Source organism: Emydura macquarii, unplaced genomic scaffold (genome assembly GCF_026122565.2).
Source record: "Emydura macquarii macquarii isolate MOO-44397 ecotype Brisbane River unplaced genomic scaffold, CSIRO-AGI_Emac_v2 contig_719, whole genome shotgun sequence".
NCBI classification, from domain to species: domain Eukaryota; kingdom Metazoa; phylum Chordata; order Testudines; family Chelidae; genus Emydura; species Emydura macquarii.
Genome location: NW_027130856.1, coordinates 16,233,763 through 16,259,131, shown reverse-complemented (window position 1 = coordinate 16,259,131; position 25,369 = coordinate 16,233,763). Strand labels below are relative to the sequence as shown.

The following is a 25,369-nucleotide window of genomic DNA, read 5'->3' as shown; positions in this document are numbered from 1 at the left end:
GCCTGCATTTGCACACCCCCCCCCCCAGGTCTCACATCCCCCCTCAGGTACAGAACCCCCCCACCCTGGGGCAGCTGGGGGGTGGTGCCAGGACCCCTCCTGCCCTGCGCAAGGGGTCGTGAGCCGTGGGGGCGCAAATGAAGGCTTGGCCCCCGGCGCCGGAGACCCTCGGTACGCCACTGTCTAGGCAGTCACATTAGTTCAACAGGCTCAAGTTCCCCATTCTCCTGTTGCACTGTGCAGCCAACTCTGTTATTGAAAAGACGAGACAGGCTCCCCTTCTGAGAGCTCTTGCCCTGGATGGACCGCTCCTTCTTCAGGCGACACTTGTTTCGCTTGCAGATTCTTTGTACATCCCAGATTCTTAGCGTGCCATCATGGGAAGCTGTGTACAATAATTCATTGTGAATCTGGAACAATAGGGTCATACTTAATCCCAGACTGTACACTTCAGTCACCACAATCAAAGTGTAGCTTGGAAGTAAACGGGAGGTTTAGTCCTTCACATTTAAGGCCCAATTCCCCATTGCCTGGCACATAGTATTCCAATGTCCATGTAACTGGCCATATCATTTTTCATGGAACATATGAAAAAACCTACACTAAAGCTTGCTGCTCTGGATGTTGGGTTTTTCAAAGTAAAATCCTCTCCTCACCTGAATGCAGTTGATGATGAACTTGTGTCCTTGGAAGATCCTCTGCAGGACGCCAGTCTTTGAATTGAAAGCTCGAGCGCAGGCATCACCACTTCCTGTAAACACTAACACAAATGAGCAATGAGGCCTTTTGAGAATGCCCATGTGACCAGCCATAAAGGATGAGTTGAAAAACACTTCTGAGCCCACTTTCTTATACCAACTTGCCTTCACAGACTTCAGAAAGGTTGCTCCCAATTTAGTTCTTTGTAAATGAGACACGAATCCAGCCCTATATAGTCATTCTGGGATGTATTAGCAGGATGGTTGTAAGCAAGACACAAGAAGTAATTCTTCCACTCTACTCAGCACTGATAAGGATGGAGTAGTCAACTGGACTATTGAACTGAACTCCATCCAGCTCTGGGTACCACACTTTGGGAAAAATGTGGACAAATTGCAAGAAGTCCAGAGGAGAGCAACAAAACTGATTAAAGGTCTAGAAAATGACCAGTGAGGAAGACTGGAAAAAAATTGGGTTTGTTTAGCCTGGAGAAGAGAAGACTGAGGGGGGGACATAACAATCTTCAAGTACATAAAAGGTTGTTATAAAGAGAAGGGTGATAAATTGTTCTCCTTAACCACTGAGGACAGGACAATAAGTAATGGGCTTAAACTGTAACAAGCGAGATTTAGGTCAGATATTAGGAAACAAAAACTAAATGCTGGACTAGATGAGCTAATTCAGGTCAAAGTAAATGGAAAGGTAAAAAAATAGATCTGTGACTAGGGTCTTTGATTTCAAAAGGGCTAACTTTAAAAAAATTAAGGGAATTAGTTAGGGAAGTAGACTGAACTGAAGAACTCATGGATTTAAAGGCAGAGGAGGCTTGGAATTACTTCAAGTCAAACTTGCAGAAACTATCTGAAGCCTAAACAATGAGAGTTCTGTGGCACTTTAAAGACAAACACAGAACTCTCGTTGTTTTTGCTGTATACAGACTAATATGGCTACCCCTCTGTATCTGAAGCCTGCATCACAAGGAAGGGGGAAAAAATCATGGGCAAGAGCAGTAGACCAAGCATCTCAGACGGGTTATTAAGAGAAAGCAGAAAGCCTGCAATGAGTGGAAGATGGGAGGGATCAGCAAGGAAAGATACCTCTTGGAGGTCAGAATATGTAGGGATAAAGTGAGACATGCTAAAAGCCAAGTAGAGTTGGACCTTGCAAAGGGAATTAAAACCAATAGTAAAAGGTTCGATAGCCATATAAATAGGAAGAAAACAAAGAAAGAAGAAGTGGGACCACTAAGCACTGAGAATGGGGTGGAGGTTAAGGATAATCTAGGCATGGCCCAATATCTAAACAAATACTTTGCCTCAGTTTTCAATTCCAGAGGGGTAGCCGTGTTAGTCTGTTTTCAGCAAAAAATGAGAGTACTGTGGCACCTTCAAGACTAACAAATTTATTTGGGCATAAGCTTTCGTGGGTGGAAACCCACTTCTTTTGATGCATAATGTGGCTAATGAAAGGTTTAGGGATAATGGCAGGTTGGCTAATGAGAATGAGGATATGGAGGTAGAAATTACCATATCCGAGGTAGAAGCCAAACTCAAACAGCTTAATGGGACTAAATTGGAAGGCCCAGATAATCTCCATTCAAGAATACTAAAGGAACTGGCACATGATATTGCAAGCCCATTAGCAAGGATTTTTAATGAATCTCTAAACTCAGGGGTTGTGCTGTATGACTGGAGAACTGCTAACATAGTTCCTATTTTTAAGAAAGGGAAAAAACGTGATCCGGGTAATTACGGGCCTGTTAGTTTGACCTCAGTAGTATGCAAGATCTTGGAAAAAGTTTTGAAAGAGGAAGTAGTTAAGAACATCGAGGTTAACAGTAATTGGGACAAAATAAAACATGGTTTTACAAAAGGTGGATCATGCCAGACCAACCTGATCTTCTTTAGACGGAAACAGATTTCTTAGACAAAGGTAATGCAGTGGAGCTAATTTACCTAGATATCAGTAAGGGATTTGATACGGTTCCACATGGGGAATTATTAGTTAAATGGGAAAAGATGTGGATTAATATGAAAATTGAAAAGTAAATAAGGAACTAGTTAAAGGGGGGGACTACAATGGGTCATACTGAAAGGTGAACTGTCAGGCTGGAGGGAGGTTACTAGTGGAGTTCCTCAGGGACTGGTCTTGGGACCAATCTTATTTAATCTCTTTATTACTGACTGGGGCACAAAAAGTGGGCGTGTGCTAATAAAGTTTGTGGATGACACAAAGTTGGGAGGTATTGCTAATACAGAGAAGGATCAGGATATCATACAAGAAGATCTGGATGACCTTGAAAATTAAAGTAATAGAAATGGGATGAAATTTAATAGTGGAAAGTACAAGGGACTAATAACAAGAACTTTTGCTATTATTCTGGAGACACATCAGTTGGAAGTGACAGAGGAAGAGAGGGACCTAGGCATATTGGTTGATCACAGGATAACTATGAGCCGCCAATGTGATGTGGCCATGAAAAAAACTAATGCAGCCCTAGGATGCATCAGGCGAGGTATTTCCAGTAGAGATAAGGAGGTGTTAGTAGCATTATACAAAGTGCTGGTGAGACCTCATCTGGAATGTGTGTGCAGTTCTGGCCTCCCATGTTTAAAAAAGATGAATTCAAACTGGAACAGATGCAGAGAAGGGCTACTAGGATGATCTGAAGAGTGGATAACCTGCCTTATGAGAGGAGACTCAAAGAGCTTGGCTTGTTTAGCCTAACCAAAAGAAGGTTGAGGGGAGATATGATTGCTTTCTATAAATATATCAGAGGGATAAATACCAGGGAGGGAGAGGAATTATTTAAGTTCAGCACCAATGTGGACACAGGAACAAGTGGATATAAACTGGCGTTCAGGAAGTTTAGACTAGAAATTAGACAAAGGTTTTTACCCAGCAGGGGAGTGAAGTTCTGAAACAGCCTTCAAAGGGGAGCAGTGGGAGCGAAAAACCAAGCTGGCTTCAAGACTGAGTTTAGTAAGTTTATGGAGGGGATATGATATGATGGGACAGCCTATTTTGGCAATTAACTGATCTTTGACTACTAGTGGTAAATATGCCCAATAGCCTGTGATGGGATGTTAGCTGGGGTGGGTTCTGAGTTACTACAGAGAATTCTTTCTGGGTGACTGGCTGGTGAATCTTGCCCACATGCTCAGGGTTTAGCTGATCACCATATTTGGGGTCAGGAAGGAATTTTCTCACAGAGCAGAATGGCAGAGACCCTGGATGTTATTCGCCTTGCTCTGTGTCATGGGGTACGGGTCACTAGCCAGTGGATTTGCTGTACCTGAAGTCTTTAAGCCATTATTTGAGGACTTCAGTAACTCAGTCTTAGGTAAGAGGTCTATTACAGGAGTGGGTGGGTGAAGTTCTGTGGCCTGTGTTATGCAGGAGGTCAGACTAGATGATCATAATGTTCCCTTCTGACCTTAAAGTCTATGAAACCTCTTGAGGTCCCTTTCAGTCCGACGATTCTATGATTAGGAATAACTATCCTTATAATTAGGAAGCTTATCAGTGGAACAAAAATTGCCTAGGGAGGCTATAGAATCTCCATTATTGGAGGCTTTTAAGAACAGGTTAGACAAACTTTTGTCAGTGAGGATCTAGATAATATCTGGTTTTGGATCAGCGCAGGAGACTGCACTGGATGACCTATTAAGTTTCCTTCCAGGCTACATTTCTATGATTCTATGGTCTTTCCCACCATTGCTAAAAGCTCTGTAGCGCCAGCAGCATAGTATAGACAACACACCAGTAGCCACGAAATATAGGCTTGCCCTGAGCAGGGTTAGATGATGTGGAGACAGAATCTCAGCTGGTGAGAGTCAGCATTGCTCCATTGGACTTCAGCAGTGATACCCTGATTTACACTAGCTGAGGATCTGGTCTAGAATTCCAATGCACATAATCCATTAGGAGGAAGGAGTTACACAGTATGAAATGATGGCAAAGGATCCTGTTTTATTAACACGGGTGCCTTCCTCCATAGAGGCTTGCATACAGCTCACGCTGGTTCATTCAACCAGCTACCAGCTTTACTCTGTAACTTATCCCACTCAAAAACATTTGTTTTATTTGTAAAGCAATCAGTTGCAGCTTCTGTGATTATGTTTGCTGTTCCATGCCACACGCTAATTACACTTGTCAGAAATAAGTTCTGCCTATACTCTCTCTGGGCTTTGTCAGGCTACTTATGTAGCTCTAAATCTGTGTTCATTGCACAGATTTCGGTTTCCCTTCCCTCTTTATGTATGTTTCCCTGTCTATAGATATGCTTTGACAGTCTCTAGAGCAGACAAAGCATCTTTGGTTTCAAAGATTTCCCTGAAGCCTTCAATCTCTTTGAACACCATACGGTTCCAGGGGCCCATTCATTACTGTAGTATCTTCACTAGTTTCTCCTGTTGCATCAAGTAGGAGAGGTGAATACCCTTCTGATTTTGAAAGAGAAACTGCATCAATCAAGTATGAGTCTGACAATCTCTCATAATATATGAAGCATGGCTTTACCACTGTTAGAATAAAGCCTGGGCTTCTCCTATTTTAAATCAGAAAAGCTTACTATGTGCAGGTAGGAGTTCTCTGTGCAGCAACATCACACAATTCTTTTTCATCAGCAGTGAAATGCATCTTCAAGCAACTTCACAATTTCCTTTCGTAAGAGCAGATTTTTTTCAATTAACTCTTGTAGCTTAGGATCCTTGCAAGCAATACATCTTGTGAATGATTTAAGCCACAGCCTATAGTTGGTATTCCATTAGTATAGGAGTTTATAGAAATGCTTGAAAACGTTAGCTATAATGTATTATTGTATGCCACATCCTATATGAACTATGGGAGCTTTTTTTAAATTCAAACAGAACTTGTGATTTTGGATGCCCAACTTGAGACACTTTAAAGGGGTCTGGTTTTCAGATGGTAAAAGCTCAACATCTTTAAGGAGGTTCAGGTTGGGCGTACAAAAATTGCAAGACTTTTTTAACATTTCAGATGATGTACAAATAAATATTAATATACACAATAAGGACCATATCAACTGGTTTTAATGGTTAGGGAATACCCTCTTCTAATGGCACAAATTTTCTTAACTATCCCCAACTTGTCAACTTTTCCTACAAATGGAAATTTCTGAGCTAAGCTAGGAAATAGGTGAAAATCCTTGTTTTTCATCATAAACTGCCAGTGTGGAAAGTTTGGTGAAACAGAAGTGCATCCAAGGACTCAGATTCTGTCTCCAGCCTCCCCACTCCCCAAAACAGGTGACAAGGTATCGATTGGCTACTGAGGGGGGGGCGGGGGGGGCGGGGGGGGCAACCGTCATAGTTCAGTATTAGTTCAGTATTATTTACTGGTACACCAAGCAACCTGCCATCTTACATTTAGTGCCACAAGCTTTGCAAATCTCAGATTAAGCAAAGGCAGGCGGGTCAGCAACTTGAATGCTCTTAGCGATACATTTTAATTCTCTTTCTCTTTCAGGATTTGCTTTTTGACAAGTATCCTTTATTTCCCTGTGAACTGTCATTTTGCATTTAAAGAGCTTGCTTGTACCTCAGAGCTTCAAAAGGGCAATATCAAATCAAGCTCAGGCCAACATTTAGAATTTATATGAATAAATCTGTATCCAAACTGACCTGCAAACCCAATAGAAGCCCTTTGGAGGAAGAGGGGAAGTTCCCCAACAGTAAAAATGATACTTTGTCTGGCTTGTTTTTTTCAGCTGTAAGCTCTCTGGAGCAGGAATTGTTTCCGACTATGTACGTGTACAATGCTGAGCAATACCTAAACAAATACTTTGCCTCAGTTTTTAATGAGGCTAACAAAGAGCTTAGGGATAGTGGCAGAGGGATTAATGGGTTTGAGGTTATGGAGGTAGAAATTACCACATCCAAGGAAGAAGCCAAACTTGAACTGCTTAATGGGACTAAATCGGGGGGCCTGGATAATCTCCATCCAAGGATATTAAAGGAACTGGCACGTGAAACTGCAAGCCCATTAGCAAGGATTTTTAATGAATCTGTAAACTCAGGGGTTGTACTATATGACTGTAGAATTGCTAACATAGCTTTTATTCCTCTTCTTAAAAATAGGAACTATCCAGGTAATTACAGGCCTGTTAGTTTGACCTCAGTAGTATGCAAGGTCTTGGAAAAAATTTTGAAAGACAAAATAGTTAAGGACATCGAGGTTAACTGTAATTGGGACAAAAAACAACATGGCTTTACAAAATGTAGATTGTGCCAGACCAACCTGATCTCCTTTTTTGAGAAGATAATAGATTTTTTAGACAACGGGAATGCAGTGGATCTAATTTACCTAGATTTCAGTAAGGCATTTGATACGGTTCCACATGGGGAATTATTAGTTAAACTGGAAAAGATGGGGATTAATATGAAAATTGGAAGGTGGTTAAGGAACTGGTTAAAGGGAAGACTACAACGAGTCATACTGAAAGGTGAGCTGTCAGGCTGAAGAGAGGTTACTAGTGGAGTTCCTCAGAGATTGGTCTTGGGACCAATCGAATTTAACTTTTTATTACTGACCTTGGCACAAACAGTAATAGAAATAGGATGAAATTTAATAGCGAAAAGTGCAAGGTCATGCACTTAGGAACTAATAACAAGAAATTCTGCTATAAGCTGGGGACGCATCACTTGGAAGTGACAGAGGAAAAGAAGGACCTAGGTGTATTGGTTGATCACAGGATGACCATGAGCCACCAATGTGATGTGGCCATGGAAAAAGCTAATGCAGTCCTCAGATGCATCAGGCGAGGTATTTCCAGTAGAGATAGGGAGGTGTTAGTACCGTTATACAAGGCATTGGTCAGACCTCATCTGGAATACTGTGTGCAGTTCTGGTCTCTCATGTTTAAGAAAGATGAATTCAAACTGGAACTGGTGCAGAGAAGGGCTACTAGGATGATCTGAAGAGTGGATAACCTGCCTTATGAGAGGAGACTCAAAGAGCTTGGCTTGTTTAGCCTAACCAAAAGAAGGCTATAGGGAAATATGATTGCTCTCTATAAATACATCAGAGGGATAAATATCAGGGAGAGAGAGGAGTTATTTAAGTTTAGCACCAATGTGGACACAGGAACAAGTGGATATAAACTGGCCATCAGGAAGTTTAGACTAGAAATTAGACAAAGGTTTCTACGCAGCAGAGGAGTGAAGTTCTGGAACAGCCTTACAAGGGAAACGGCGGGGGGGGGTCGGCGCAAGAAACCTAGCTGGCTTTAAAACTGAGCTTGTTAAATTTGTGGAGGGGATGGTATGATGGCACAGCCTAATTTGGCAACTGACTTATTTTAGATTACTAGCAATAAATATGCCCAATGGCCTGTGAAGGGATGTTAGATCGGGTGGGTTCTGATTTAGTACAGAGAATCCTTTCCGGATGTCTGGCTGATGAGTCCTGCCACATGCTCAGGGTTTAACTGATCGCCATATTTGGGGTCAGGAAGGAATTTTCCTCACAGGGCAGAATGGCAGAGGCTCTGGGGTTTTTTTGCCTTCCTCTGTAGCATGGATCACTTACTGCTGGATTCTCTGTACCTTGAAGTCTTTAAATCATTATTTGAGGACTTCAATAACTCAGTCTTAGGTTAGGGGTCTATTACAGGAGTGGGTGGGTGAAGTTCTGCAGCCTGCGTTGTGCAGGAGGTCAGACTAGATGATCATAATGGTCCCTTCTGACCTTATATTCTATGAACACAATGACACTCATCTCCATTTGTGCCTCTGGGCGCTATTGTAATAAAATCACACTGTAAAAAAATTACTGGTTATAAGGGGGCAATTTCTTTTTTAAAAGGTTAAAATAGTGTGTTTATTTTTCTCACACAGTTCCCTAATATTCTTCACTGCCCACTTGATGATCTGTTTCCCAAATGGAACAAATCAGCTGTCTCTCTTCAACACCTTTTAGCTTTTATTGTTGTATTAGCTTTTAATACCCTTGTGAACACCTCTGTCACACTAACACTGTTTCTCCCCGGTCTGGCTAAATATATTAGTGCTGAGTGCTTAGTCACAGACAGAGTGTGGCATGCTCTGCAAAGACAGAAGGGGATGAAAGGAAAGACTGCAGCATGGGCAAAGGGCAAAATCTGGTAACACTGGGGGGCAGTGTAGAAAGGAAGCTTTATTTGAACTCTGTGTGTTAGCTTTCAAGTGAGCCAATGTCGATCTATTTCCCAGTTGATCTGCAGAGTGAGAATTATTTTGAGACTTTAGTCTCTCTGATTAAACAAAGAAAGATTCCCCATCCCTTCACCTCTTTTGTTCTCCTCCCCAACAGGAAGTAGGAGTTGCAATAGCGGATGAGGCCAGCAGCCTATATAGTTCAGTACCATGCCTCTGGGCTTGTCTACATGAACACATTTTAAGTGCTCAAGTATAACTATGAAGTCAAGTTAGCTTACTTGATTCTGATCATGACCAACCAGTCAGTGTGGATCAAGACAAAACCATATTCATCATGTCATCTAATCATTGTTTACCCATTATCTATGTTTGACCAATTCACATTATTCTTTCCAATGTGCATTACCTTGTATTTGTCAACAGTGGATTTCATCAGCCGTTATGCTGCCCTTTCACCTCTAAGGATGGATAGTTAATTCCAAATTACCCTACAACAATGCAGTTAAGAGTTATGTGCAGCTGTTCTAGTTGAGGTGAATGTGGAAGAGGGAGCTGAAGAGGAGAGAGCAGTGGCCTTGTGGACTGGCTCAGAAAGGGTATTTCTTCCATGTTGCCTGTATACAAGAAGGCATGGAGACATATGTTGGACAAATAGCACATCAAGGCTACATTACTGGCAGATCAGGCCAGAGGATGATACAAGAATGAGCATAAATGAGACATACTAGAATGGATAGCCAACAAAGGGATTCAGAGAAGGGAGATGAAATGGCCAGAAGTCTAGACTGTAAACTCTCTGGGGCAGGAACTATCTTTATTAGTCCAATTTCTAGCTCAACGAGGCCTTGGTGGGGTTCCTAGGCACAAGATGTTAGTTAGTTATTTGCAGGAATTAGTATGGGAGATTATGGGGGTCTGATAAGGACTTTTAGCTTTCATGACAAAGGAGACAATGTTTTGGAAGGGAAGGAGCCAAGTATCACAGATATACATTTTAGCTTTAGAACAATAAATTGTGTGTTACACAAAGCTAATTATCATCTTGTTATACCTGCATGCTCTAGTGCTAGCTGGTGCCGATGAGGACAGAACTCAGCCACATCTCCAACCCATCCAGATATACTTTGGGGATGTGCAGAAATAGCAGGATCCCGCTGCAGCCATGGAGTAGAAAAAGCTGCCTACTCCTGCACTAATATTCTGCTGGGGAGGAGGGAAGGTGCCCTCAGCAACTGCCCACCGGCATAGTTAGTGCCATAAATTGGTGCTGAATCTAGGAGCACTAGGCAGAAGGAAGAGTCAGTGAAGATTTCACAAGATCTTACTCCTTGCAACTATAATGTTATCTTTATTATTCACTTTTAATCAAAGCAAAACATTCATAAATAGCAGGGAAAATGAGCTAAAAGGTTGATGAATTTGAGGAAAGGCAACTTACAGATTCCTGCATGGTATTTCAAAGTGCTAACGCTGTGTTTGTGAGTCTTGTATGTTTGGACTTGCTCCCCAGTGTCTGCGAACCAGCACTTCACCGTCTTGTCCGCACTCCCCGAATATAAATATCGATTCACCAGCTGAGGGGGAGGGGAGAGGGAAGAGAAAAGAACATCAGCAATAGCCTCCTGGGTAAGTTCAGAGAATTGCACTCAAGTGACTCATCTTCAGTCACATCTTCCAACTGAAAAAAAAACAGAACAGCTTTTAGAGGGGGTTTTCAGCAAAACAGTTCTCAGAGCTGAAACATAAGGGCCTGATCCTGTATTATTTGCACAGCCATGTTTCTCATTGGACTTCTGGGCCCTAAAAATGGTTTCCAAATTTCAAGAGAGAGAGATTAAGAGCCAGATTCTCTTTTGGTGCAAGTGGGCACGTCTCCCTTGACGTTTGTGGAACTCATCCATTTGCAATAGTAGAAAATTTGGACTAGTTTGTCAGTTTATACAAGCACTAGACTAAAAACAACTGGTAAATATGTTATGAGATTACAAATTTCAAATTAAAAAGATCCCAAAGAACAACTCTTAAGTGACAAAAAGCAAATAAAAAGCTCTAGTCAGAGGCTAATAGGATAACAACAAACAAGGTCAGTGTTTTGAAATACTGTGTTTTCTTTGTAACTGTTTTGGATGTTTACTTCCAATATTGTTCAATGATGCAATAACATTTTTTAAAAAGCTGTTTTCAAACAGGATCCTAAAAGTATTTCATAAATTATCTTAGCAATTAAAGCGGTTTCCAATATATTATTTATATTATAGCAGTCCCACCAAGAGGCTCCAGCTGAGATCAGGATTTCATTGTGCTAGTCACATGCATACACATAGTAAGAGACAAATCCTGCCCTGAAGAGTTTAGTCTAAACAGACAAGACAGGAAGGGCAGGAAAAGTCATCTACACCAGACAGATGGGGAACTGAAGCAGAGGGAGATTAAGTGGTTTGTGCAAAATCATGTAGCGAGTCTGTGGCACAGCTGTGAATTCAACCCAGATTTCCTGAGTCACAGTCTAGTGCCTTAGCCACAAGGCTATCCTTCCTCTAATCAGCCTTCCCTAATATGGAAAAGATCTCACTGAGTTCTTCTAACATGCAGATAAGGAAAATAAACCAAGACAAAACAGGCATCATTAAAATACTGAGAGTGTAAACTCTTCAGAGCAGGGACACTGGTTGGGCGCCTTTCTGTAAAGCATTTAGCACACAGCTGGTGCTACATTAAAAAAAAAAATTCTCTTACCAAAGTTCCAATTCAGGTGCCAGGGTAATCACAGTTTCAGATATCAAGGTTTTCAAGGGCTGATAGGAACCACCATAGGATTGATTCAAACATGCAAGGAAGAGGGCAAAACAGGTGGCAATCGGAAGAAAAATAGAACTTGCACAAGGAATAATGGCTTCCTATTTTCCCCTCCAAGCACACAGGTCCAGCAGATAAACCCTTGCCTGATCAAAACTCTCTCTTGTGTCAATGGGAGTCCTGCAGAGAGACTGACTGCAAGATATGCACCAAACCAGCCTGACGGGGGCTTCACTTTCAGGCCATGAATCTACTCCTATAAAATAATTCATTCCTTCACCTTAAAGTAAGTTATTTAAAACACCTCTCCCACCCCCACCCCTACCTGGTTGTTCAGTCCTTTTGCTTTCCTCTGGCTCTTGGAGATAAATTTGATTTTCTTCCTGCCCAAAATCCCATTTAGTGTCCCAAATCAGCTCTGTACAGAAGGGGTGAATCACATCTGTAATGCCTGTGCAATGCTAGGAGAACCTCTAATGAAAGGCACTTAAAGTGTTCATGAGGGGCTGTGCTGCACTGGACAAGAGTAACGGCAAACTCACACAGAAGGACCAAGATGCCCTGGAAGATACATACACAAACCCCACTGAATTCAAGGGTAGCTGTGCATGTGCAATTCACTGCAGGCAGAACTTGGTACACAGGACCTCTGCCAAGGCCAGGTCTCAGAAGCTCATAAATTGCCCCAAAACTAGTAGTTTGAAATTTCACATCCCATTAAATTTCTGATGCATCAGCAGTGGCATTAATATTACACCTCAAGAAGGGAAGTGAGGGAGTGACCTGCTGTATAAACACAGATTTAGAGCTACACAAATAGCCTGACAGAGCTAATCTGACCTCTAACCTTAAGTGGGCATGGAAAACATTGTCACATTCCACTGCTAATTGAAGAGGTTGGCTGCAGTTGGGATCCTGCTGGATTGTTCTTGGCCGGCTAACTCATGGTATTTCTGTTCCAAACATCTTACAAGCAGCAAAATCTACTCAACAAGAACAAACACTAAGTTACAGTGTCCTACAGGTAAATGCCACTCCGCATCAATGGTACATTAGGTTATACTGCTTGAACTCTCCATTTAAGTGAGTGTGTAAATAATTAAGTCAAATAAAATAACAGCTACATGCTTTGGTTTGCTTTCTATCTTGTATTTCTAGCAGAGAAATAAATGTGTCAAATGAAGCTAGCTTAGTTACCCAATTAAAGGAACCCAGGATGTAACAGCAGTGAAAGCTTCCCCTGAATAGCCCCAGCTGTGATCTGGATGGATGAACTCTAAGAGTCTTCATGAACACTAGTTCAGTCGTTATTCAATTTGTAGCCTTTGTGCCAAGAAAGGCGCCGGTTGTACTTATTTATGCTGTTCACAACTATAGTGTATGGGCATCACACCAACATAATGAAGTTAGACCCACAATACCCATAAGATACAGGAAAATATTATAAGCCACATTTTACAGACTGGGAAACTAAAGTACCAACAGGTTAAATGATTTGTTGCTCAAGGTCATGCAGGAAGTCTGTGGATGAATCAGGATCCAGATCTCTCAAGTCCCAGTCCTTAACCACAACAGACTCCTGCCTCTCATTTTGATGGTGTTTTTGCAATAGGAACTGAACTGAAGCCACCATCAGCCATTAGTTGGTGACAGCTTTCACAAACTCCTACTGGATTTGAAGCTATAACCTAGATCTACCTATATCACTTATATGGCACCCATCCATTTACTGTCTGAGTGCCTCCCAATACCCCTGTGAGGCAGGAAATTAATAATATGCCCATTTTAGATATGGGAAATTAGGGTAGAAAAATGAAATTATTTGCCCAAGATCATACAGGAAGTTTGTGGTGGAGCAGGGAATTGGGCATGGATCTCAAGTCCAAGGATAGCACCCTAACCACTAGACCATTCTTCTTAGATGTAAAAGGCTCCATATCCCATTACCAAACCCTTGACTCATCCAATCCTGTTCCTTTATTAAAGCAAAATCTATTTTCATACAGAAACAAGCCATACAATCCAAAGAGAGTGAACTTTCTAGTTTAGTAAGGCCTCGCCCATTTGTTTTTCAGAGGAATATTTGTTTCCAGTTGTATTCTAGTTGTATTCCAACATATGGAATAAAATAACTTAATACAATCTCCCACAAAATTAATTAATGAAATGGAAAAATGACTGCAGTCTCAGGCTTACGATAGTATGCATTATATGATATAGAATAAGTACACAAAATCCTAAATTAGGTCTTCATTACAAAATGTCAAATATTCTAATTTTTAAATTTATATTTGTTTCACTACAAAGATATAGATGCCTTATGCTGACAAGAGTGCAAATTAATTTTCCATGATTTAGGAGTGGAAAAAAAAAAGAGAAACTTTATACAATAGCTTTTTTAAACATACTCAGGTCTGTCAACTCCTGGTTTATGAATGATCAGAAGATATAGTTACAAATGATAATCTGCCACTGCCTGGAGAACCAGTAATATCCTCAGAGCTGTACTTTTCTTGACTGACTGTAGAGAAGCTTTGAGCGCTTTGGCCAATTTCCCAAAGCAGCTCTGGTTGGGGAAAAGCATGGCAAACCAAAGAGACTAATAGATTAGAGCGCACAACCTGGGATTTGCAGCTCTGATACCAATGAGAAAAGTGGACCTAATTCAAAGGGGTCTAAACATTTTAAAACTAAGTAGCTAAAAAAAAGCTGATGGCAACCATGCCTGCTTTTAAAGCCTTATTTACAAATGAATTATACAATGTGGCTATCACTGCATAGCTATCCAGTATTCCAGCCCCTTCACTTGCCCCATTGCTGAGAGAGACTTCGCCTCTGCACTTTGCTAGCTGAAACACTAACTCTCACCTAGGGCAGCTGAATAAAACCAATTTGAGCATACAGGCCAGACCATCTGAGGTAGGCTATTGCATGAGAAATTTCAGGCAGACCAGTTTAGTACTAGCAAAATTATATCGATTATAATGGTAAATATAATATAATGGTAAATATAACAGATTAAAATGGTAAAATTGCTACAGCCTTAGCTATGGTGAGACCATCTTCCAGATGGCCCTGCTCTTTGCTGGGGCCTCTAAGACACTACTTTAATACAAATAACAAATGAATACGTTTTCATCCAGGTAGCTCTCAAGACTGAAATGGCAGGTAATGGCTTAATGCTCAGCAGTTTGGTGGATCTGAATATGTACAGCAGGTCACTGCATGCCAAGGGAATCTCCAGCAGAGGACTTGCAGGTGGTTTCTGCTCCCTTTTCACCACCAGAAAAGCGCAAAGGGAACAAGATAGAAAGTCAGCCCAAAAGTACTCAGTGTGACCCCTTGATCTTTCTGAAATAATATGTCTGGCCCTCAGATTGAAGAGGTCCGATATCACTGAAGTATGGTATTCTATGGCAGGGCCCATGCATGTAGTGCTGCCTATAGTTAAAACTACCTAACACTTTTCGTTACAAGTCCATTTTCATTTGCTTACAACTTTCCAAAACTTTAACCATTTGGAGTGAAATTTTCAAAGCTTGGTTTCTGCCTAAGGCCACAGATTTTTGCAAAGTTTCAGCAGAAGCAGTGTAGTTACTTTTGAGAACAAGGCTCAGAAAAAGTAAGTTTCATGAACAGCTGTAAGGTGAAAACGTGGTTCCATTGAAGTCAGTGACCTAAATTCCACTGAAAGAAATAGGGCCAGAAATTTACCTTACTGTTTAAGGGGTCCAAAGCAGGAATTAAGCATGTTACATTTTAGAATAATTTTGTTTATTCTACCCACACACACTTATTTTGTCTTCTGATTATACTTTTAAGAGCAGTAATTGACTACTAGAGCATCCTCAAAACATGCTACTATAATAGTAGCACCGAAGGAGGAGAGAAACCACCTTTAACCCTGAAAATTTATCCAAACATAAACAGAGGTTATTTGGTGGCAGCATAATTCAGCTTTAAGTTTTCCCTCTAAGAAAGGGACACTAAAATTCATGTGACAATAGGTATTTTGGCCTGTAGGAGCCAGCAGCAACTATTTTCTTTATGTAACAGTGGCAACATTTATGAAACAGCTACTAATATATTTTATCCCCTGCAAAAGAGCAGCAGTAATTTTACACACCAATAAACAAGGAGAGAGTTGACTGCATGTGTTTGCCCATGGAAGCTAACACAATACATCTATTTAAGACCATTTGGGCTTGAAATCCCTAAAGTTACAGCTACTAGAGCATGGAATTTCTAAAAATATAGACCTGCTATCTCAGTTATACACAGAAGGAGCAATTTTATTCAAGTCTCCTCACACCAAATGTCCCTCAGCTCTGCCACTGGGGGATGGGGGCGTGGCAATAACAGAGCAGGTTTCCTGCATGCCATTTCTGTATATTTTGTCTCAGAGGAACCTCTTCCGAGTATGAGAAAGCATTCAGTCCCCTTGAACTATTCAGTTCTTGGCCAAGAATGGTATGATGTGGATATCCACCTCCAGGTGGCAGTATGAAACATACTGGTTCTTACCTCTAGACAGATAACCGATCCTTGATGCTCTTTGAACACTTTTAACTGCTCACCAGTTACAATATTCCATGTTCGGATGGTATAATCTGTGCTGCCAGAAAATAGTTCCCTGTTTGGAGCATCGAGTGTAAGGCATAAAACAGCCCCAGTGTGTCCTAGCAGAGTCTGGTAACAACGCCCACTAGACACCCACCAGACCTTAACAGTGCAGTCTGTGCTTCCTGTCACCAGGAAGTCTCTGCTCAGTTTCTCCTGCTCCTCCTCCAACTCATCAAGAACATCCTTGGAGGACCAGTGAGCCAGAGTGAGAACACAGTTCCGATGGCCCCGGAATTCCTGGATTTGCTTCTCTTTGTTCACGCTCCAGCACCGTGCTGTCCTGTCATAAGAGCCACTGAATAGATAGTCTTTGGCAACCAGAATCCTGTTAAAAATAAACACAATTAGAATACACATTGTTGCTTTATGTATGGATATTTACCCTCTTAATTGCCACTCTTCCTCCGCCTGGTGACTGCATGCAAGAGTACTATACCAAGAGTGCAATGAAGTGCTAGAAGCAGCTGTCCCTCAAATAATTGCTCAAACCATCAGATGTATTAAATATATCAGTGTAAGTACCTCACTACCATGCGCAAGAACACACCACAATCATTCAGAGCCTTACCCAGTTACAAGTGAAAACAGGCACATTACAGGCCAGAAGAGTACTCCATCAGGGTTCATCAAAGCTTTGATCTTTGGTATTTGATTCTCTGCTTCTTAATACTTTCCTTCCAGTTTAGCACACCATGCTGCTAGCAGGCTGCTCCATTTCCCCATTGAACCTGCAGGGAGTTTTTAGATTTCTGATACATGGACAATGGAAGATTCCCAGGATCGTAAGAATTGCCGGACCAGATCAGAGGTTCATCTAATCTGCTATTCTATCTTCAACAGTGGCTAATACCAGTTGCTTCAGAGGAAGGTACCAAAAAAAAAAATCACATAATGGACAGTTTCATATGGAATAATTTGTCCATAGAGGAAATTTCTTCCTAAACTCAGATAATTAGGGATTATTTATACCCTGAAGAATGAGAGTTTTCTCCTCTTTCAATTTTTATTCTCATTTAATTGGTGATGTTTTCATTATCTATATGAATTACATTTTAAAATCTACATAAAAAGAACATTTAAAGTTGCAGATACAAGCATCCAGAAGTTAGGAAATGCTAGAATCAAGATTTTTGTGCAACCTTAATTTGGCCCTTGTGCATATGCATTATACATAATCACATGCTATCCTTCCCCTCCCTCTTCTTCCCTCTCCTCCAACCCCCCAAAAAACCAAAACCCTGCTTCAGCATTTTGAAGTCAGGTAACTTATTTAGGCACCTAAAATGGAGTAATTTTGGGCACTCTTTAAAAATAATCTTGACCAGCAGCGCTACCATGTGTTATTCATTAGTTATCGGTTGTTTTTTTTAAACCTGTTATTTAGCAGTTCATTTTTCATTGTGGCGGTTTAGTTGTCCAGATGCTCGCATAAGAAAATAGCCAACAACAGCAGCAATTAAACTAACTGAACATTTAGTTTCCAAGAACTTGAACCACAAATGATGGTTTCTAAGACTAATTATCATGCAATTGTTAGACAAACAGGCAGGTTAAAAACTACATTTAAATGAATACCTAGCCAAGGATCTCACAAAAAGAGAGCACCCATCATTATCCCAATTTTACAGATAGTGAAACTGAAACACAGAGAGATTAATTATGTGACTTCCTTAAAGTCTCAAACACGTCAGGGACAAATGTAGGATTAGAACGCAGCTCTTCAGACTCCTAGTCCAACACACCAACCACTGGACTACAGAAGATCTGACCAAAGAAGGGCATGCAGCCCATGAAGTTCTACGCTGCAATACATTGCACCTTTACCTTAATGAGGAAAAGCAACTGGGTCCACTTACATCAAGAAGCCAAATGTCCAAATTAGAGATAGGGAATAGAAGGACATTTTGAACTACTTTCTTTTCTGTAAATTAGATATGGCCCTTTAGAACTGTCAAGGCAGCCATCTAAAATGAACAACATTTTGGTGTCATCAAAACTGGCTGACCCGGTATTTGATCTTTCTCCTCCTATCTGTTTACAGTCTCTATTACGTTTGTGTATTTGTTTTTTCCCTTCAAAACAAATGCTTCAATTACCGTGTTCCTAAATAAGTAAATATATTCCAGGAACCATGAGAAACCCTGTGAAAACAAGCTAGGGAGTATGCAAGTTCAGTAAGAAGTCACAGTGTAGTTTTAAACTTTATTTTACCAGTAAGAAATAAATCATTCAAACAGGACTAAGTCATTTTTACTGACAAGAATGGCTGACACTCTGATTTTAAAATCTATTTATCAGAGCATCTCCTTTCAACTGAGCAATTTCTTCTAGAATTCCATTCTCAGTGGCAGATTCAATTCCCCATGCTGTGAGACTTTTGCTTTTCTCCCATCTCCAGTCTATACTGTGTCAGCACTGTTGCTAGGATAACTAATCATTACAGAAAAGAGCACTTGTAGCAAAGAATCAAAGATTTACACTACCCATTTAGTTGTATAATGTAGATTACTGGTAAAAAGACAATTTATCTGGCAGAGAGACAAGGACTTCTTCCTCTGACCTGAGGAAGAGCTCTGTGTAGCTTGAAAGCTTGTCCCTCTCACCAGCTGAAGTTGTCCAACAACAGATATTACCAACCTCACCCATCTTGTCTCTCTATTACGCTGGGACCCATACCACTACCACAGCACTGCATACAATTTATCTGGTGTCAAGTTACAGAAACACAATGGAATGATGATACTCTTAAAAGAAGAATCTGTAGTACCAACCTGTTAACAATTGATGTGTGCCCTCGGTAAATGGCCAGACATTGGCCTGTCATCACATCCCACTTCCTAATTGTGTGATCTGCACTACATGTGAATGCAACCTCATTTTCTAAGTGGCAAAAAGTGATGTAGCTTTCGTGTCCTAGGAACAATGAGGGAGATAAAAATATTCAGTACATGCAAACAGAATTGATTGGGCAGGTTCTGACATGTTCTCTTTAGCTTAATTAAAAAAAAAACAAAAAACAACACAACTTAGTTTAAAATTGGCCTGATCCAAAACACCAGAGCTTAATACTTTTGAGGCTCTAGTTTTAAAATCTACAACTAGGTTCAGCACAAGCAGGAGCTAATGGGAAACATGGCACTTTTAATTTTATAAGCATGAACTCCATCTTTGCTTTACTGCTTCACTGGTATAAGGAATAAATGAAACAGAAGTACGGTGGACCATTTCAAGGATTACTGTGAACCAGTTTAAGGCCCATCATTGAGCTTCTTCTTGTTTTAAAGGGTATTACAGAAACAATGAGCCAAATTCATCCTTGGTGTAACTCAATTGAAATCAACTGAGTTCAAAAGAGGAATGAATTTGGTTCACTATATAAATACATGTATTTTCTTTTTTTTTTTTTAATTAGGTGGAAAAAGTTTGTATTTCAGCATTACCCTCCAGTTTTTTAGATAAGCAGCAGCACTGGGCTAGTGCAGGAAACTCTGAAATACAGTTGACTGGTAACTAAATTTTCCAATTAATCGAAAATGATAGTCCAAGAGAAGCGAAATGCAAGCAACAAAAAGAATATGAATGATGAAAAGCAAATCCGCTGTATTGCTCCCCACCCCCCCATTACATCTAATAACAAGTAGAAATATTAAATATGCTTTTAATGGCAACAGTAACCTTTTAAGCAAATTAACTAGAGAGAAAGAATAAAGGCATTGTAACTGTTATTTATATAGTGCCCAAAGTGTACAAGGCTTTACAGTCATATTAAAAATAGACATGGTTCCTGCCCTAAAGGCCAGGAGGACAAGGGTAACAACATTTAGGTAGTGTTGTTACTTGATTGTACCCGTAAGTGTATTTTACTGGGACTTGTGAATTGAGGATTCAATTCCCAGCTCTGCCATAGACTTCCAAATTTTCCTTGTCACATCATCTCTTTGGGCCTCAGCTCCTCATCTGTAAAATAGGTGTATAATACTTTCTCACTTCTCCCACCTCTTTGTTTTATCTGTTGAGATTGTATGGTCTTGGGGCAGCATTCCTTACTGTGCGGCTGTACAGTGCCTAGCACAGTGGAACCACAATCTCAGCAGGGGCCTCTAGGCACAGTTATAATACAAGTGATGAATAATGTTATTCAAGATACCTTTGTGGTTTGTTTAGGTTTCAGGGTGGGGAAGGAAGAGGTAGAACATGACACAAGCAGATGATGCTGATGGAAAGAGGAAGGGAGAGAGATAGAGGGAAAGAAGTGATGGAATAGGGAGACTTATGCAGAAAAGGGAAATGGGAAAGGGTAGAGGTAAGGATCAGGAGGAGAGCAGATGCAAAACAAGGCAAGCAGACATAGTTAACTGACAGCATTAAAAACATGTGACTTAAAGCAAGTAATAAAAGATAGTCAATTAGAGCTACTGTAGCAGTCCAGAGCCCTGAGCTGTCTGAATGATGTAAAATTATTTGATTAATGAAGGGTTCTACTCTGATTTGTTCTGCTGTATTTGTCAATCCTAAATGATTAATCCATCTTTGTTCAGTCTTATTGCAAACCTCCCAAGTCTTTCAGAAAGAAAATTGATTTATATTAACAGCAATAGCACCTGGACATCCTACTTTCTGGAATCCAGTGACGTGTTCATTTGCTGTAGCTAATCTAGGCACCTAGTCAAATACTTATCTAGAAAAGGGACAGACGCAATATACTGTCAGACTAACTGTAGACCATGCCACGCACAGGAATTTGTTTATTGTTAATCTGACAGCATACTGTGCATCTTTTCAACTAAAGCATAAATTATTTGCAATAAAATGAATATGTGGCTGACTTCCAGAAAGTAAGAGACCTTCCAGATGGTATCACTAGTAAAGGTAAACTGACATGCATTTTAAGTAAATAAAAGATGGCTCTGGGGACTATTAATGAGATATAGCACTCTTCTAGCTGCTGGTTCAAATCCAGTCTAGATCACATGACCAAAAGTTGTTACCATCAACGGCCAATGAAAAGCAAGCTTGATGGCTTCAGTCCAATTACCTAGGAACAGTAATCTGCACTACACAAAATAAAAAAATAAAATAAAAAATTGGCACCTTTATAAACAAACACCACACAGGTCAAGAATCAAGCCACCTGATCTATACTCTGAACCCCTGGGCCTATATTGAGATTTTTGTGAAAACCTTCCACCAATGCTAGCAACTTTGGGAATGTTAGTGTAGACAGCATTTTATCACTGTGCTATATAATTCTGCTCTGAGCAAATCTAGACATGATGGCAGAATCACTTCACCAGTATCTACAATAGTGCTCCCACGTTGCCATTGTAGACAAGGCTTCACTGATGGCTCCTATAGGTTGGGCTGAGGCATCTTGGTTATATTGTGGGAGAAGCTTGCAGCGCTGTTTGTTCTGCAGATAGAGGGTTATCAATATGGTGACTTTCACAACACCAAATTTATGATTTTTTTCCATAAAACAAACTATTTGAATCATCAACTGACTCTTCTTGTAAAACTGAAACTAGCCAACATACTTAAGGGCAGATTATATGCGGGCAGAGCCCCAAACCCTAGCAGTAAATAGGCCAGGTTGAGAATATACCCAGCAGTTCCTGAGTGGATTAAAAAAATCATAACCCTAAATTTCTTGCATACTCCTTACCTAAAGGGCAGCTTTTTGGAAATTTAAGATTATTTTTTTTAAGTGAAGAAAGTTGTTTGTTAAAGGTTTTTAAAAGACCATTCAATTCACAATCCTCTCCTGGATTATTTCTTTCCTGCAGGGTTTCTGCATTCTTTAATCTTTTTGAGGTTGGTATAAGGATTGTGTAGAAAGATGTAAATCTCTTTAACAGGTAAAATATTTCAGCATATAAAGCCTGGCAGTTTGCATTAGACACATGGGAAAGTTTTGTTCCGCTGAAGAAAATCTTATTGGTCACTGAGGCCTGTTTCTTTACTGTAAGGTCAAGAAGTTCTAAATAAAAAAAGTCTTCTGGAAAAAATGATAATTAAAAAAACCATTATTACACTTGGTGAGAAGCTGAGGACTTCAGTGAAAAAGCAGAAGTTAAATAACTGCTGTGCTAAACCCCACAAATGAAAGGATTCCTCTCTACCATAATGTTTGTAACTTGCGTTGAGATGAAAGAGATTCTAGTTACTATTACTCTTACTGATTCTTAAACATAATATTTGGCCACTCAACCTGCTTCAGAGACTGGAGAGGATGGAACATGCTGTGTGGTTTTGTACCATATTTTAGAATAAGCTGTACTTGGACTCAGAGTCTGAAGAAAAGGGACACATACTGTACCTTGGAAGTGGCCATGGCACTGGCTATCTGCAGTGCTCCAGAGTCGTGCAGTGCCATCTTCACTGCCCGTCAGCAGGTGCTGTCCATCTGGGCTCAGACTGAGCCAGTTGATGCCTCCTTGATGATCAGTACAGACCTTCAGTGCCGAGCCACTGCTTCCCATCCTGCTGGCCACAGCACACGCCCCAGCAAAAGTGAAGGACCCAGGAAGAGGTTGACTCACTGGCTCCACGCCACTCTAGGAAAGAACTCTGGGCCTGCAGCAGGCTCCCTAAGGCCAACTTAGGCCATCACTCTGACCCTGAAAAACAGGCAGGCTAGCCTATCCCCCTGCAAAAATGCACAAGGACACAGAACAGAACACAATACTAACGGATCCCCAGCATGGATAAATTACCCATTTCCCCTCCCCCGAACAGATGTATTAAACTAACCAATCTCTGCCCCTTCAAGAGTAAAAACATGCAAAAGGCAGCAATACTCCCTACTAAAGACACAAAGCTGGTCTTTGGCCTATGTGGGGAACACACACTTTATTCTGGTTATAAGAAAGTCCATGATTTCTGCAGTGCAGAGCACAGGTAGCTCCCACTGACTGGGTGCAGTGCCAATAATCTGATATCCTGACCACCCAGAGGATTCTAATGTATCCTTGCAAGGTTTAGAGCCAGCTCTGACTAGACGCAGGGGACAAACCCCTTAAAGCAGCATGAAGCCTAGTCCTGCACAGACAACACCCCCCTCTGACAGAGGTCTGTCTGTCTCTTCTACAGGTTGGCAAAACTTGTGTAGCGTGTCATGCCAATGAAAGATCATCAGATTGAACTGACTAGACACTATGTCAGCCCAGTGACCCTGGCCTTGGCCCCACAAAACCTGCCCTTTCTAAGCAGGGCTCTCTCACACCCCAATGGGAACGAACTCCGCCTAGCCCTCAGCACTTACTCATCACCTTCCTGAACAGACACATGAGAAGAAGGGGTCCTATCCCAAGGAGAGGAGCGAGAAGGCCAACACCACCTCCCCTCCCGTCCCAGGAGTTAGAGATGAGCCACTCTGAGGGGCCAGGCCAGGGCTGTTCCCTGTGGTACACTCCCTAACATTCGCTGCCCTATAGGCACACAGGCCTCTGCCTGCCCTGCCACCCAGGGGAGAGGGGAAAGCAGGGAAGGGCTCTTCCCTTTGTAACCCCCTCACCTTCCCCTCCCCCCCAAAGCTCAACATCTGTGTACAATCAAACAGGATGATACACCCCGAATGGCTCCTCCCATCAGAGAGGAGACCCCCCAGACCACCTCCCCACCCCCAGGAGAGAGGAAATCCCCCCCCATCCCTGCCCTCATCCACTGCCACCTGCCTGGCTGTGCTCACCCCCTCCAGCCCTTCCCCCTTCAGGGAGGGGCCTCCTCTCAGTCCCCCCACGGCTGCGCTGATCCCTTCCTGCCCTTCCCCAAGGAGGAGCCCCCTCCGAGCTCCCCCCCCCCCATGGCTGTGTTCATCCCCTCCAATTTGCATGGCTGTGCTTAACCCTTCCTGCCCTTCCCCCCTCCCCCCCAGGGAGGAGCCCCCTCCCAGCTCCCCCTCAGGGAGGAGCCCCCCCATCTGAACTACTCCCCTCAAAACACCTCCCCCACCATGCCTGGGCTGCTTTTCCACTCAGGCCACCTTCTTCCCCAGAGAAGACCCCCCGCCATGTCTCCCTAGCGGCGCAGGGGTCCCTCCTCCCCCAGGCCTGTGCTATCTGCCGCGCACAGAGGCCGCCTGCGTGTTCTCCTTCCCCCCCCCCCCCACCATCCCCCCCGGCCAGCCCCCCCTCCTTTCCCAGGGAGACACCCTTCCCCCCCAGGACAGCAACGCCCCTCCCCCCACGTCTGTGCTGCTTCCCCCTGCTCCCTCCTTCCTTCCCTCCCTCCCCCACGTCTGCGCTGCTTCCTTAACACTCCTGCCCCCCTTTGTCTCTGCTGCCCCCCCCCCCACCCAGGTGCCCCCCATTAGCCAGCTCCCGCCCTCCCCTCCCCCGCATCGGGCTATTTTGCTCCTAACGCCCCCAGGCGCACGCCGGTCCCCTTCCCAAAGAGCGCAGCCCCCGCCTCCCCCCATAGGCTCCCCCGTCAGCGCTGTTTGCCTTCTGACACCCCCCATAGCTGCACTTCCTCCATGTCACCCCATCCCCTGTGCGGGGGACACGAGCCCCCCCAGCCTTCCCCCTTTCCGCATCCCCCCCCCCCAGCCCCATAAAGGACACCCGCCACCCCATGTCTGGGCTGCCTCGCCGCCTCCCCCAGAGGAACCCCCCGACTCCCCCGCACCCCCTGTGGGGTCTTACCTCGTGTCGAGCCGCCAGGGCGGGCGAGGAAGATCCGGTGTTTCCCGGAGGCTGGGGGGGGTCGAGGCACCCACTTGTTGGAGAAGAACAAAAAAAAGAAAACCAAGCGTCCCCAGGCTTGTCTGCAGGGGGCAGAGACACGTTCCCGCAGCGGCAGCAAGTTTCGTGCTTTTCAACGCGAACAACTTCCCCCCCGCACAAAGGGACGGAGGGTCCTAGGGGCACAGACTCCAGAGCAAGCGATCCGAAGCCACCGGAGCAAACCCGCTGTCAGGCAGGTCTATTTCCTTCCCCGCTGAGGGGCAAGGAGAGAGCTGGGGGTGTGTGTGTGTGGCGGGGGGGGGGGGAGTTATAAAGCTAGCCCCAGTTTAACAATCCCGTGAATGCTAAACTTGCCCAAGTGCGGGAAGATGCTCGTGTGGAAGATCTTTAGCCTGGGCTGACCGACAG

The 25,369-nt window shown here is 42.6% G+C and overlaps 1 protein-coding gene across 2 annotated transcripts; it reads right to left on the bottom strand.

Annotated features, from left to right (window-relative positions):
• WDR86 (WD repeat domain 86) lies at window positions 1-24,955 on the bottom strand. 2 transcript variants are annotated; one of them, XM_067542759.1, is made up of 7 exons: window positions 24,920-24,955; window positions 22,594-22,923; window positions 19,049-19,190; window positions 16,179-16,602; window positions 10,297-10,432; window positions 657-760; window positions 1-410 (listed from the first exon to the last, which is right to left on the bottom strand). In XM_067542759.1, the coding sequence occupies exons 2-7, from the start codon at window positions 22,754-22,756 to the stop codon at window positions 192-194; spliced, it is 1,188 nt and encodes a 395-aa protein (XP_067398860.1). In that variant the 5' UTR covers window positions 22,757-22,923; window positions 24,920-24,955; the 3' UTR covers window positions 1-191. The 2 variants fall into 2 exon arrangements, with proteins under 2 accessions (XP_067398860.1, XP_067398858.1); XM_067542757.1 differs by lacking the exon at window positions 24,920-24,955 and having other exon boundaries at window positions 22,594-23,814.
• Window positions 24,956-25,369: the final 414 nt, after the last annotated feature.

What these genes read in the sequence shown, in the direction of transcription:
- WDR86 (XM_067542759.1), bottom strand. Translation starts at nt 22,756, where the DNA reads ATGGGAAGCAGTGGCTCGGCACTGAAGGTCTGTACTGATCATCAAGGA. An exon ending in GATCGGTTATCTGTCTAGAG is followed by an intron (nt 10,433 to 16,178) that starts GTAAGAACCAGT and finishes CCTCCCCCTCAG; the next exon opens with CTGGTGAATCGATATTTATA. An exon ending in GAAATACCATGCAGGAATCT is followed by an intron (nt 761 to 10,296) that starts GTAAGTTGCCTT and finishes CATTTGTGTTAG; the next exon opens with TGTTTACAGGAAGTGGTGAT.